Source organism: Oncorhynchus tshawytscha, unplaced genomic scaffold, assembly GCF_018296145.1.
Source record: "Oncorhynchus tshawytscha isolate Ot180627B unplaced genomic scaffold, Otsh_v2.0 Un_contig_3305_pilon_pilon, whole genome shotgun sequence".
Lineage (NCBI taxonomy): Eukaryota > Metazoa > Chordata > Actinopteri > Salmoniformes > Salmonidae > Oncorhynchus > Oncorhynchus tshawytscha.
This window is the reverse complement of record NW_024609365.1, coordinates 57,501-73,321: the sequence shown is the minus strand read 5'-3', so window position 1 is coordinate 73,321 and position 15,821 is coordinate 57,501. Positions and strand designations below refer to the sequence as shown.

General features: G+C 47.4%; 1 protein-coding gene across 1 annotated transcript in view; it reads left to right on the top strand.

Annotated features, from left to right (window-relative positions):
- LOC112240971 (major intrinsically disordered Notch2-binding receptor 1-like) overlaps nucleotides 1-15,821 on the top strand; it is a 51,827-nt gene that overhangs the window by 23,199 nt on the left and 12,807 nt on the right. The window contains exon 4 of the mRNA XM_042315015.1: nucleotides 10,571-10,843. Within this exon, the coding sequence (XP_042170949.1) occupies nucleotides 10,571-10,843 (273 nt within the window). The remainder of the gene's footprint in view (nucleotides 1-10,570; nucleotides 10,844-15,821) is intronic.

The window sequence follows — 15,821 nt, the reverse complement described above, 5'->3', positions numbered from 1 at the left end:
TATCAGCAGTCCCCTGTTTTTATAGCTCCTCTCCCTCCCTCTCTCCTCCCTGACTCTCCCATTCCTCTCTACCCAAACTCCCCTTTGTTCTCTCTGGCCCTCTCCTCTTTGCTCCCTCCCTCCCACTCCCCCTCCTCTTTGCTCCCTCTCCCCCCTCTTTGCTCCCTCCCTCTCCTCTTTGCTCCCTCCCCTCTCCTCTTTGCTTCCTCCCTCTCCTCTTTGCTCCCTCCCTCCCCTCTCCTCTTTGCTCCCTCCCCTCCCCCTTTGCTCCCGCCCCTCTCCCCAGTTTGCTCCCTCCCTCTCCTCTTTGCTCCCTCCCCAGCATTCTCCTCTTTGCTCCCTCCCCAGAGGTCAGATGCAGACCCCCATTGCTCCCTCTTTCCTCTTTGCTCCCTCCCTCCCAGCAGTCCCTCTTTGCTCCCTCCCTCCCCTCTTTGCTCTCTCCCTCCCCTCTCTCCTCTTTGCTCCCTCCCTCCCCTCTCCTCTTTTGCTCCCTCCAGTCTCTACCCAAACTCCCCTTGTTCTCTCTGGCCCTCCCCCTCTCCTCTTTGCTCCCTCCCTCCCTCTTTGCTCTCTCCCTCCCCTCTCCTCTTTGCTCCCTCCCTCTCCTCTTTGCTCCCTCCCTCCCCTCTTTGCTCTCTCCCTCCCCTCTCCTCTTTGCTCCCTCCCTCTCCTCTTTGCTCCCTCCCTCTCCTCTCTTTGCTCCCTCCCTTCCCCCTCTTTGCTCCCTCCCTCCCCTCTCCTCTTTGCTCCCTCCCTCCCCTCTTTGCTCCCTCCCTCCCCTCCTCTTTGCTCTCTCCCCTCTCCTCTTTGCTCCCTCCCTCCCCTCTTTGCTCTTTCCTCCCTCCCCTCTCCTCTTTGCTCCCTCCCTCCCCTCTTTGCTCTGCTCCCTCCCCTCTCCTCTTTGCTCCCCCTCCCTCTCCCTCTTTGCTCCCTCCCTCTCCCTCTTTGCTCCCTCCCTCCCCTCTCCTCTTTGCTCCCTCCCTCCCTCTTTGCTCCCTCCCCCCTCTTTGCCCCCCCCTCTCCTCTTTGCTCCCTCCCCCCCTCTCCTCTTTGCTCCCCCTCCCCTCTTTGCTCTTTCCCTCCCCTCCCCTCTCCTCTTTGCTCTCTCCCTCCCCTCTCCTCTTTGCTCCTTGCCTCCATCCTCTGCTCCCCCACTCTCTTTTTCCTCCCTATGTTCTTCTCTCTCAATCTCACCTCCATCTCCTCCCCCCCCTCCCCTCCCTGCCTCCCTCTTCACTGCCTCGCCGTCTCTTTCAACCAAGCAGTCCCCTGATCCTCCCTCTCTCCTACCATTCAGATCACAAATGTCCCTCTCTACTCTCTCTTTCCCTCTCCCCTCCCATCTCCCTCCTCTCCCCTCCCTGTCACCAGAGCCTCTGCAAGACTCATATAACTCCTGAATGTTAATAAGGATGTCAGGTTAGGGTGCCAAAACAACATTGTGAGAAGTGTGATGGCGGTGTTGAAGCTTTCATCTCGCTTGTCACTCTCATTAGGTAAGTCAGGTAGTTAGGTAGGCAGGCAAGCAGGTAGTTAGGTAGGCAGGCAGGCAGGCAGACAGGCAGGCAGACAGGCAGACAGACAGGCAGGCAGGCAAGCAGGCAGACAGGCAGGCAGACAGGCAGGCAGGTAGGCAGGCAAGCAGACAGACAGACAGACAGACAGGCAGGCAGGCAGGCAGGCAGGCAGGCAGAGGCAGGCAGGCAGGCAGGCAGACAGACAGACAGACAGACAGACAGACAGACAGACAGACAGACAGACAGGCAGGCAGGCAGGCAGGCAGGCAGACAGACAGACAGACAGACACAGACAGACAGACAGACAGACAGACAGACAGACAGACAGACAGACAGACAGACAGACAGACAGACAGACAGACAGACAGACAGGCAGGCAGGCAGGCACAACATTCTCCACCCCCTGGAATGATTCCATAAACATGGCCATCATCTCCACTGCCGAGATGATACAGCTAGCTACTAACCTCAGCTGAGAGACATCCTCTAAGTAGACCTACCACACAGATAGATAAGCCTGATTGACAAGGAGCCTGGGCGATCAGGAGCTGAGAGCAGATTTACTTGGCAAAACAAACTACACACACACATACACACATACAAACACACATCGATTTGTCTGCGAAGGAGCATTCCTGAATCAAGACGTGCATTGTGCTGTTCTCCCCCTACAGCTCGGTATTCATCAACATCCAATTAACATTGAATGCAGCCCTCCAGATGGCTGGAGAAACGTACAGTCGCAGCCTCAGAGACAGAGGCACATTGTCAACGTATATATGAGCAGTTAACCAGACAGGAATAGATTTGAGTCCCTTCTATGACTCTGATAGCTGGCGTTACCCATTGCTGTTAATGTTGATGCAGACCGACGGGCCATAGGTCAATTCATGCAAATGTCAGATGGGCTGGTCTGGGTTTTTTTGCGCTAAATGCTCATTATTTGACTAATAATGGTGGTGTTGAGGGAAAAAATGGTCCGGTATTTTAGAAATGTCTCGTCCCGATGCGTCCCTGCATTGAGGGGTGTAAAGAACCTAAAAACACTCATGAAGAATTGAGAGTTTGTGCTAAATGTGGTGTTTTTACTGGCCCAGACATGTAATCAATAGATTGCACAGTAGAGTGATGTGTTCTTCACCTTGTCTATCTTGGTCAGTGGAGACAATAACATAACAATGGAAGACATAACAATGAAAGGAGGTCATTTGGGGAAATGTGTTTTGTTGTCATGGAAGTGTGTTTAAGAATGAAGAGAGAAGGTCTTCCATTGATCAATAACATTAATGGATGTTCATCTGGCCAATAGAAACATGCTGTACATGCTGTTCTTGTTTCGATTGACTGGCCGTAAGGGTTCATATTGACTGTAGACGTGAATCAACTTAAAGGCTTAAACTACTTCATTCATTTCCAAATGATAGATTTCATTGTGTTAGTGAACACTGATTTCTAAGGTTATCCTGCGATAGTCCAATATGCACTTCAACTGGCAGAGAGAAATTTGATTTAGTTCCTTTTGGAAAAATGGCCAACTCTCCAACTCTGAACAGGAGCATTTTCTTTTCTTCTCCCAGGGCAGAAATCAGATGCTCGCAGATATTAAAAACAAATGTTGGCACTTTAATTCATAATTCGCCACTTTGTTTACGGATAACTTTTTTTATTGACCTGAAAAGAGAGTGGATACAAGAGTGTGTTTCTTATGTAATGCAGTGAACTCATGGAGAGAAGGATTCCTGGTACTGCAGTACTGGTAGTATAATAGCTGTCTATAGCACAGTGCTGTGTTCAGGGCTCTTAGCTGTCTATAGCCCAGTACTGTGTTCAGGGCTCTTAGCTGTCTATAACACAGTGTTGTGTTCAGGGCTCTTAGCTGTCTATAACACAGTGTTGTGTTCAGGGCTCTTAGCTGTCTATAGCACAGTGCTGTGTTCAGGGCTCTTAGCTGTCTATAACACAGTGCTGTGTTCAGGGCTCTTAGCTGTCTATAGCACAGTGCTGTGTTCAGGGCTCTTAGCTGTCTATAGCACAGTGCTGTGTTCAGGGCTCTTAGCTGTCTATAACACAGTGCTGTGTTCAGGGCTCTTAGCTGTCTATAACACAGTGCTGTGTTCAGGGCTCTTAGCTGTCTATAGCACAGTGCTGTGTTCAGGGCTCTTAGCTGTCTATAGCACAGTGCTGTGTTCAGGGCTCTTAGCTGTCTATAGCACAGTGCTGTGTTCAGGGCTCTTAGCTGTCTATAGCACAGTGCTGTGTTCAGGGCTCTTAGCTGTCTATAGCACAGTGCTGTGTTCAGGGCTCTTAGCTGTCTATAGCACAGTGCTGTGTTCAGGGCTCTTAGCTGTCTATAGCACAGTGCTGTGTTCAGGGCTCTTAGCTGTCTATAGCACAGTGCTGTGTTCAGGGCTCTTAGCTGTCTATAGCACAGTGCTGTGTTCAGGGCTCTTAGCTGTCTATAGCACAGTGCTGTGTTCAGGGCTCTTAGCTGTCTATAGCACAGTGCTGTGTTCAGGGCTCTTAGCTGTCTATAGCACAGTACTGTGTTCAGGGCTCTTAGCTGTCTATAGCACAGTGCTGTGTTCAGGGCTCTTAGCTGTCTATAGCACAGTACTGTGTTCAGGGCTCTTAGCTGTCTATAGCACAGTACTGTGTTCAGGGCTCTTAGCTGTCTATAGCACAGTGCTGTGTTCAGGGCTCTTAGCTGTCTATAGCACAGTACTGTGTTCAGGGCTCTTAGCTGTCTATAGCACAGTGCTGTGTTCAGGGCTCTTAGCTGTCTATAGCACAGTGTTGTGTTCAGGGCTCTTAGCTGTCTATAACACAGTGCTGTGTTCAGGGCTCTTAGCTGTCTATAGCACAGTGCTGTGTTCAGGGCTCTTAGGGTTTCTAGCTGTCTATAGCACAGTGCTGTGTTCAGGGGTTCTAGCTGTCTATAGCACAGTGTTGTGTTCAGGGCTCTTAGCTGTCTATAACACAGTGCTGTGTTCAGGGCTCTTAGCTGTCTATAGCACAGTGCTGTGTTCAGGGTTGCTGTCTATAACACAGTGCTGTGTTGAGGGCTCTTAGCTGTCTATAGCACAGTGTTATGTTCAGGGCTCTTAGCTGTCTATAACACAGTGCTGTGTTCAGGGTTCTAGCTGTCTATAGCACAGTGTTGTGTTCAGGGGTTCTAGCTGTCTATAACACAGTACTGTGTTCAGGGCTCTTAGCTGTCTATAACACAGTGCTGTGTTCAGGGTTCTAGCTGTCTATAGCACAGTGTTGTGTTCAGGAGTTCTAGCTGTCTATAGCACAGTGCTGTGTTCAGGGTTTTAGCTGTCTATAGCACAGTGCTGTGTTCAGGGTTCTAGCTGTCTATAGCACAGTGTTGTGTTCAGGGGTTCTAGCTGTCTATAGCACAGTGCTGTGTTCAGGGGTTTTAGCTGTCTATAGCACAGTGCTGTGTTCAGGGTTCAAGCTGTCTATAGCACAGTGTTGTGTTCAGGGTTCTAGCTGTCTATAACACAGTACTGTGTTCAGGGTTCTAGCTGTCTATAGCACAGTGTTGTGTTCAGGGTTCTAGCTGTCTATAACAGTGTTGTGTTCAGGGTTCTAGCTGTCTATATCTACAGTAGCATGATCTTTCTCTTATGACTCTGGGAACTGGACTATTCAACCAAACTCGTTTCTGGGTTTCCGGGGTAAAGCAAACAGCACACTTCCCAAGCTGCAGGACAGTGTGTTTTCTATACACTGATACATTGGTATAGTCTCTTTATTGGGTCACACAGTCACTCAATGAAAACATTGGTCTTACCTCAGCAATGTGCGTGTGACAGTTTTTATATGATAACACTGTGCTGTGTTCAGGGGTTCTAGCTGTCTATAGCACAGTGTTGTGTTCAGGGTTCTAGCTGTCTATAACACAGTACTGTGTTCAGGGTTCTAGCTGTCTATAGCACAGTGTTGTGTTCAGGGTTCTAGCTGTCTATAACACAGTGCTGTGTTCAGGGCTCTTAGCTGTCTATAGCACAGTGCTGTGTTCAGGGCTCTTAGCTGTCTATAGCACAGTGCTGTGTTCAGGGCTCTTAGCTGTCTATAGCACAGTGCTGTGTTCAGGGCTCTTAGCTGTCTATAGCACAGTGTTGTGTTCAGGGCTCTTAGCTGTCTATAGCACAGTGCTGTGTTCAGGGCTCTTAGCTGTCTATAGCACAGTGTTGTGTTCAGGGCTCTTAGCTGTCTATAGCACAGTGCTGTGTTCAGGGCTCTTAGCTGTCTATAGCACAGTGCTGTGTTCAGGGCTCTTAGCTGTCTATAGCACAGTGCTGTGTTCAGGGTTCTAGCTGTCTATAGCACAGTGCTGTGTTCAGGGCTCTTAGCTGTCTATAGCACAGTGTTGTGTTCAGGGCTCTTAGCTGTCTATAACACAGTGCTGTGTTCAGGCTCTTAGCTGTCTATAGCACAGTGCTGTGTTCAGGGTTTCTGTCTATAGCACAGTGTTGTGTTCAGGGCTCTTAGCTGTCTATAACACAGTGCTGTGTTCAGGGCTCTTAGCTGTCTATAACACAGTGCTGTGTTTAGGGCTCTTAGCTGTCAAATCAAATCAAATCAAATCAAATCAAATTTTATTTGTCACATACACATGGTTAGCAGATGTTAATGCGAGTGTCTATAAATGCTTGTGCTTCTAGTTCCGACAATGCAGTAATAACAGCAAGTAATCTAACTAACAATTCCAAAAAAAACTACTGTCATACACAGTGTAAGGGGATAAAGAATATGTACATAAGGATATATGAATGACTGATGGTACAGAGCAGCATAGGCAAGATACAGTAGATGATATCGTTACAGTATATACATATGAGATGAGTATGTAAACCAAGTGGCATAGTTAAAGTGGCTAGTGATACATGTATTACATGTTGGATGCAGTCGATGATATAGAGTACAGTATCAACGTATGCATATAAGATGCAATGTAGAGTACAGGGTAAGTAACATTATATAAGGTAGCATTGTTTAAAGTGGCTAGTGATATATTTACATCATTTCCATCGATTCCCATGATTAAAGTGGCTGGAGTAGAGTCAGTGTCATTGACAGTGTGTTGGCAGTAGCCACTCAATGTTAGTGGTGGCTGTTTAACACAGTCTGATGGCCTTGAGATAGAAGCTGTTTTCAGTCTCTCGGTCCCAGCTTTGATGCACCTGTACTGACCTCGCCTTCTGGATGGCAGCTGGGTGAACAGGCAGTGGCTCGGGTGGTTGATGTCCTTGATGATCTTTATGGCCTTCCTGTGCATCGGGTGGTGTAGGTGTCCTGGAGGGCAGGTAGTTTGCCCCTAGCTGATGCGTTGTGCAGACCTCACTACCCTCTGGAGAGCCTTACGGTTGAGGGCGGTGCAGTTGCCATACCAGGCGGTGATACAGCCCGCCAGGATGCTCTGTCTGTGCATCAGAAGTGTTGTGTTCAGGGTTCTAGCTGTTATAACACAGTACTGTGCTTTTGGGTTCAAGCCGTTTCTTCAGCCTCCTGAGGTTGAAGGGCTGCTGCGCCTTCCTCACGATGCTGTCTGTGTGAGTGGACCAATTCAGTTTGTCTGTGATGTGTATGCCGAGGAACTTAAAACTTGCTACAGTGCTGTGTTCTACTGTTCCATCGATGTGGATGGGGGGTGTTCCCTCTGCTGTTTCCTGAAGTCCACAATCATCTCCTTAGTTTTGTTGACGTTGAGTGTGAGGTTATTTTCCTGACACCACAGTGTTGTGTTCACCTCCTCCCTGTAGGCCGTCTATAGCACAGTGTTGTTGGTAATCAAGCCTACCACTGTTGTGTCGTCCAGTGCTTGATGATTGAGTTGGAGCACGTGCATGGCCACGCAGTCGTGGGTGAACAGGGAGTACAGGAGAGGGCTCAGAGCACCCTTGTGGGGCCCCAGTGTTGAGGATCAGCGGGGGGAGGAGATGTTGTTGCCTACCCTCTATAGCACAGTGCTGTGTTCAGGGCTCTTAGCTGTCTATAGCACAGTGGGTGTTCAGGGCCTTCAGGAAGTCCAGTACCCAGTTGCACAGTGCTGTGTTCGAGACCCAGGGTCTCGAGCTTGATGCACAGTGCTTGTTCAGGGTACTATGGTGTTGAATGCCGAGCTGTAGTCGATGAACAGCATTCTCACATAGGTATTCCTCTTGTCCAGATGGGTTAGGGCAGTGTGCAGTGTGGTTGAGATTGCATCGTCTGTGGACCTATTTGGGCGGTAAGCAAATTGGAGTGGGTCAAGGGTGTCAGGTAGGGTGGAGGTGATATGGTCCTTGACTAGTCTCTCAAAGCACTTCATGATGACGGATGTGAGTGCTATAACACAGGCTGTCGTTTAGCTCAGTTACCTTAGCTTTCTTGGGAACAGGAACAATGGTGGCCCTCTTGAAGCATGTGGGAACAGCAGACTGGTATAGGGATTGATTGAATATGTCCGTAAACACACCGTGCCAGCTGGTCTGCTGTCTATAACACAGTGCTGTGTTCATGCCGTCTGGGCCTGCAGCCTTGCGAGGTTAACACGTTTAAATGTCTTACTCACTTGGCTGCAGTGAAGGAGAGACCGCATGTTTCCGTTGCAGGTTGTGTCAGTGGCACTGTATTGTCTATAGCACAGTGTTGTGTTCAGGGCTCTTAGCTGTCTATAACACAGTGCTGTGTTCAGGGTTCTAGCTGTCTATAGCACAGTGTTGTGTTCAGGGGTTCTAGCTGTCTATAACACAGTGCTGTGTTCAGGGCTCTTAGCTGTCTATAACACAGTGCTGTGTTCAGGGTTCTAGCTGTCTATAGCACAGTGTTGTGTTCAGGGGTTCTAGCTGTCTATAGCACAGTGCTGTGTTCAGGGGTTTTAGCTGTCTATAGCACAGTGCTGTGTTCAGGGTTCTAGCTGTCTATAGCACAGTGTTGTGTTCAGGGGTTCTAGCTGTCTATAGCACAGTGCTGTGTTCAGGGTTCTAGCTGTCTATAGCACAGTGTTGTGTTCGGGGGTTCTAGCTGTCTATAGCACAGTGCTGTGTTCAGGGGTTCTAGCTGTCTATAGCACAGTGTTGTGTTCAGGGTTCTAGCTGTCTATAACACAGTACTGTGTTCAGGGTTCTAGCTGTCTATAGCACAGTGTTGTGTTCAGGGTTCTAGCTGTCTATAGCACAGTGTTGTGTTCAGGGTTCTAGCTGTCTATAACACAGTGTTGTGTTCAGGGTTCTAGCTGTCTATATCTACAGTAGCATGATCTTTCTCTTATGACTCTGGGAACTGGACTATTCAACCAAACTCGTTTCTGGGTTTCCGGGGTAAAGCAAACAGCACACTTCCCAAGCTGCAGGACAGTGTGTTTTCTATACACTGATACATTGGTATAGTCTCTTTATTGGGTCACACAGTCACTCAATGAAAACATTGGTCTTACCTCAGCAATGTGCGTGTGACAGTTTTTATATGATAACACTGTGCTGTGTTCAGGGGTTCTAGCTGTCTATAGCACAGTGTTGTGTTCAGGGTTCTAGCTGTCTATAACACAGTGCTGTGTTCAGGGCTCTTAGCTGTCTATAGCACAGTGCTGTGTTCAGGGCTCTAGCTGTCTATAACACAGTGCTGTGTTCAGGGCTCTTAGCTGTCTATAGCACAGTGCTGTGTTCAGGGCTCTTAGCTGTCTATAGCACAGTACTGTGTTCAGGGCTCTTAGCTGTCTATAGCACAGTGCTGTGTTCAGGGCTCTTAGCTGTCTATAGCACAGTGTTGTGTTCAGGGCTCTTAGCTGTCTATAACACAGTGCTGTGTTCAGGGCTCTTAGCTGTCTATAGCACAGTGCTGTGTTCAGGGTTTCTAGCTGTCTATAGCACAGTGCTGTGTTCAGGGGTTCTAGCTGTCTATAGCACAGTGTTGTGTTCAGGGCTCTTAGCTGTCTATAACACAGTGCTGTGTTCAGGGCTCTTAGCTGTCTATAACACAGTGCTGTGTTCAGGGCTCTTAGCTGTCTATAGCACAGTGTTGTGTTCAGGGCTCTTAGCTGTCTATAACACAGTGCTGTGTTCAGGGTTCTAGCTGTCTATAGCACAGTGTTGTGTTCAGGGGTTCTAGCTGTCTATAACACAGTGCTGTGTTCAGGGCTCTTAGCTGTCTATAACACAGTGCTGTGTTCAGGGTTCTAGCTGTCTATAGCACAGTGTTGTGTTCAGGGGTTCTAGCTGTCTATAGCACAGTGCTGTGTTCAGGGGTTTTAGCTGTCTATAGCACAGTGCTGTGTTCAGGGTTCTAGCTGTCTATAGCACAGTGTTGTGTTCAGGGGTTCTAGCTGTCTATAGCACAGTGCTGTGTTCAGGGGTTCTAGCTGTCTATAGCACAGTGTTGTGTTCAGGGTTCTAGCTGTCTATAACACAGTACTGTGTTCAGGGTTCTAGCTGTCTATAGCACAGTGTTGTGTTCAGGGTTCTAGCTGTCTATAACACAGTGTTGTGTTCAGGGTTCTAGCTGTCTATATCTACAGTAGCATGATCTTTCTCTTATGACTCTGGGAACTGGACTATTCAACCAAACTCGTTTCTGGGTTTCCGGGGTAAAGCAAACAGCACACTTCCCAAGCTGCAGGACAGTGTGTTTTCTATACACTGATACATTGGTATAGTCTCTTTATTGGGTCACACAGTCACTCAATGAAAACATTGGTCTTACCTCAGCAATGTGCGTGTGACAGTTTTTATATGATAACACTCTGTCTCTCTCTTTCCCCTTCTCTCTTTCCCCCTCTCTCTCTCCCCCCTTCTCTCTCTTTCTCTCTCTCCCTCCCTCCCTCCCTCCCTCTCTCTCCCTCAATCCCTCTCTATCTGTCTCTCTCTCTCTTTCTGTCTCTCTCTCCCTCTCTCTCTCCCCCCCGCCCCCCCTCTCTCCCCCTTTCTCTCTCTCTCTCCCCCCTTTCTCTCTCTTTCTCTCTCTCTCTCTCTTTCTCACCCTCCTCTCTCTCTCTCTTTCTCACTGTCCATTTACCCCACTTTTCAACTTTAATCTCTGACCCCCTCCATCCCTCCCCACTACAGTCAGAGCGGGAGCGCCAGTATGAGATGGCCCCCCAGGTCCACCGCTCCTCAAAGCCCCCCAAGGACTCCTACCTGGTGGAGCAGGTGTTCTCACCGCACCCCTTCCCCCCCTCCGTCAAGTCCCACATGAAGGGCAGCCCCTTGTACACAGACCTCAGGCTCACAGGCCTGTCGGTTGACGGCAAACGGGGTCAGCCCTCCTGGACCATTGAGGAGTACAAGCGCAATGCGGGTGGCGAGAAAGGAAAACAGCTGACCGCCCTGGACCTGCAGGTAAGGACTGCTGACTACAGGCTTTTTCTCTATTTTCCTCCTTCCATTGCTGTTAATATTACCGACAGCAGACAGGGTGGATATTACAGTAGACAGGGTGGATATTACAGTAGACAGGGTGGATATTACAGCAGACAGGGTGGATATTACAGTAGACAGGGTGGATATTACAGTAGACAGGGTGGATTTTACAGCAGACAGGGTGGATATTACAGTAGACAGGGTGGATATTACAGCAGACAGGGTGGATATTACAGGACAGGGTGGATTTACAGCAGACAGGGTGGATATTACAGCAGACAGGGTGGATATTACAGCAGACAGGGTGGATATTACAGCAGACAGGGTGGATATTACAGCAGACAGGGTGGATATTACAGTAGACAGGGTGGATATTACAGCAGACAGGGTGGATATTACAGTAGACAGGGTGGATATTACAGCAGACAGGGTGGATATTACAGTAGACAGGGTGGATATTACAGCAGACAGGGTGGATATTACAGTAGACAGGGTGGATATTACAGCAGACAGGGTGGATATTACAGCAGACAGGGTGGATATTACAGCAGACAGGGTGGATATTACAGTAGACAGGGTGGATATTACAGCAGACAGGGTGGATATTACAGTAGACAGGGTGGATATTACAGCAGACAGGGTGGATATTACAGCAGACAGGGTGGATATTACAGTAGACAGGGTGGATATTACAGCAGACAGGGTGGATATTACAGTAGACAGGGTGGATATTACAGCAGAGGGTGGACAGGACAGTGGATATTACAGCAGACAGGGTGGATATTACAGTGGATATTACAGCAGACAGGGTGGATATTACAGTAGACAGGGTGGATATTACAGCAGACAGGGTGGATATTACAGCAGACAGGGTGGATATTACAGCAGACAGGGTGGATATTACAGCAGACAGGGTGGATATTACAGAGACAGGGTGGATATTACAGGACAGGGTGGATATTACAGCAGACAGGGTGGATATTACAGTAGACAGGGTGGATATTACAGTAGACAGGGTGGATATTACAGCAGACAGGGTGGATATTACAGCAGGGTGGATATTACAGGACAGGGTGGATTTTACAGCAGACAGGATATTACAGTAGACAGGGTGGATATTACAGGACAGGGTGGATATTACAGCAGACAGGGTGGATATTACAGTAGACAGGGTGGATATTACAGTAGACAGGGTGGATATTACAGAGACAGGGTGGATATTACAGCAGACAGGGTGGAGACAGGGTGGATATTACAGTAGACAGGGTGGATATTACAGGACAGGGTGGATATTACAGTAGACAGGGTGGATATTACAGCAGACAGGGTGGATATTACAGCAGACAGGGTGGCTATTACAGTAGATAGGGTGGATATTACAGTAGACAGGGTGGATGGATATTACAGTAGACAGGGTGGATATTACAGGACAGGGTGGATATTACAGCAGACAGGGTGGATATTACAGTAGACAGGGTGGATATTACAGTAGACAGGGTGGATATTACAGGACAGGGTGGATTACAGTTTTATCTTACAGTAGACAGGGTGGATATTACAGTAGACAGGGTGAATATATTACAGTGGACAGGGTGGATATTACAGTAGACAGGGTGGATATTACAGTAGACAGGGTGGATATTACAGTAGACAGGGTGGATATTACAGTAGACAGGGTTTATTTTACAGAGACAGGGTGGATATTACAGTGGACAGACAGGGTGGATATTACAGTAGACAGGGTGGATATTACAGCAGACAGGGTGGATATTACAGGACAGGGTGGATTTACAGTAGAGATATTACAGGACAGGGTGGATATTACAGGACAGGGTGGATATTACAGTAGACAGGGTGGGTATTACAGTAGACAGGGTGGATATTACAGTAGACAGGGTGGATATTACAGTAGACAGGGTGGACATTACAGTAGACAGGGTTGACATTACAGTAGACAGGGTGGATATTACAGTAGTTAGGGTGGATATTACAGTAGAAAGGGTGAATATTACAGTAGACAGGGTGGGTATTACAGTAGACAGGGTGGATATTACAGTAGACAGGGTGGATATTACAGTAGACAGGGTGGATATTACATTAGACAGGGTAGATATTACAGTAGAAAGGGTGGATATTACAGTAGACAGGGTGGATATTACAGTAGACAGGGTGGATATTACAGTAGACAGGGTGGATATTACAGTGGACAGGGTGGATATTACAGCAGACAGGGTGGATATTACAGTGGACAGGGTGGATATTACAGCAGACAGGGTGGATATTACAGTAGACAGGGTGGATATTACAGTAGACAGGGTGGATTTTACAGGACAGGGTGGATATTACAGTAGACAGGGTGGATATTACAGCAGACAGGGTGGATATTACAGTAGACAGGGTGGATATTACAGACAGGGTGGATATTACAGTAGACAGGGTGGATATTACAGCAGACAGGGTGGATATTACAGCAGACAGGGTGGATATTACAGTAGACAGGGTGGATATTACAGTAGACAGGGTGGATTTTACAGCAGACAGGGTGGATATTACAGTAGACAGGGTGGATATTACAGATATTACAGTAGACAGGACAGTGGATATTACAGTAGACAGGGGATATTACAGGACATATTACAGTGGATATTACAGACAGGGTGGATATTACAGTAGACAGGGTGGATATTACAGTAGACAGGGTGGATATTACATTATTACAGCAGACAGGGTGGATATTACAGTAGACAGGGTGGATATTACAGTAGACAGGGTGGATATTACAGGGTAGACAGGGTGGATATTACAGTAGACAGGGTGGATTACAGCATTACAGCAGACAGGGTGGATATTATTACAGACAGGGTGGAGACAGGGTGGATATTACAGGACAGGGTGGATTTTACAGCAGACAGGACAGGGTGGATATTACAGCAGACAGGGTGGATATTACAGCAGACAGGGTGGATATTACAGAGACAGGGTGGATATTACAGCAGACAGGGTGGATATTACAGTAGACAGGGTGGATATTACAGCAGACAGGGTGGATATTACAGTAGACAGGGTGGATATTACAGGGGTGGATATTACAGTATATTACAGAGACAGGGTGGATATTACAGCAGACAGGGTGGATATTACAGTAGACAGGGTGGATATTACAGTAGACAGGGTGGATATTACAGTGGATATTACAGTAGACAGGGTGGATATTACAGTAGACAGGGTGGATATTACAGTAGACAGGGTGGATATTACAGTAGACAGGGTGGATATTACAGCAGACAGGGTGGATATTACAGACAGGGTGGATATTACACAGGGTGGATATTACAGTAGACAGGGTGGATATTACAGTAGACAGGGTGGATATTACAGTAGAGACAGGGTGGATATTACAGCAGACAGGGTGGATATTACAGCAGACAGGGTGGCTATTACAGTAGATAGGGTGGACATTACAGTAGACAGGGTGGACATTACAGTAGACAGGGTTTACAGTAGACAGGGTGGATATTACAGTAGACAGGGTGGATATTACAGTAGACAGGGTGGATATTACAGCAGACAGGGTGGATATTACAGTAGACAGGGTGGATATTACAGTAGACAGGGTGGATATTACAGTAGACAGGGTGGAATTACAGTAGACAGGGTTTATCTTACAGTAGACAGGGTGGATATTACAGTAGACAGGGTGAATATTACAGTGGACAGGGTGGATATTACAGTAGACAGGGTGGACATTACAGTAGACAGGGTTGATATTACAGTAGACAGGGTGGATATTACAGTAGACAGGGTTTATTTTACAGTAGACAGGGCGGATATTACAGTGGACAGGGTGGATATTACAGTAGACAGGGTGAACATTACAGTAGACAGCGTGGATATTACAGTAGACAGGGTGGATATTACAGCAGACAGGTTGGATATTACAGTAGACAGGGTGGACATTACAGTAGACATGGTTGATATTACAGCAGACAGGGTGGATATTACAGTAGACAGGGTGGATATTACAGTAGACAGGGTGGGTATTACAGTAGACAGGGTGGATATTACAGTAGACAGGGTGGATATTACAGTAGACAGGGTGGACATTACAGTAGACAGGGTTGACATTACAGTAGACAGGGTGGATATTACAGTAGTTAGGGTGGATATTACAGTAGAAAGGGTGAATATTACAGTAGACAGGGTGGGTATTACAGTAGACAGGGTGGATATTACAGTAGACAGGGTGGATATTACAGTAGACAGGGTGGATATTACATTAGACAGGGTAGATATTACAGTAGAAAGGGTGAATATTACAGTAGACAGGGTGGATATTACAGTAGAAAGGGTGGATATTACAGTAGACAGGGTGGATATTACAGTGGACAGGGTGGATATTACAGCAGACAGGGTGGATATTACAGTGGACAGGGTGGATATTACATTAGACAGGGTGGATATTACAGTAGACAGGGTGGATATTACAGCAGACAGGGTGGACATAACAGTAGACAGGGTTTATATTACAGTAGACAGGGTGGATATTACAGCAGACAGGTTGGATATTACAGTAGACAGGGTGGATATTACAGTGGACAGGGTGGATATTACAGTGGACAGGGTGGATATTACAGCAGACAGGGTGGATATTACAGCAGACAGGTTGGATATTACAGTAGACAGGGTGGATATTACAGTAGACAGGGTGGATATTACAGTGGACAGGGTGGATATTACAGTAGACAGGGTGGATATTACAGTGGACAGGGTGGATATTACAGTAGACAGGGTGGATATTACAGTAGACAGGGTGGATATTACAGCAGACAGGTTAGATATTACAGTAGACAGGGTGGATATTACAGTAGACAGGGTGGATATTACAGCAGACAGGGTGGATATTACAGTGGACAGGGTGGATATTACATTAGACAGGGTTTATATTACAGTAGACAGG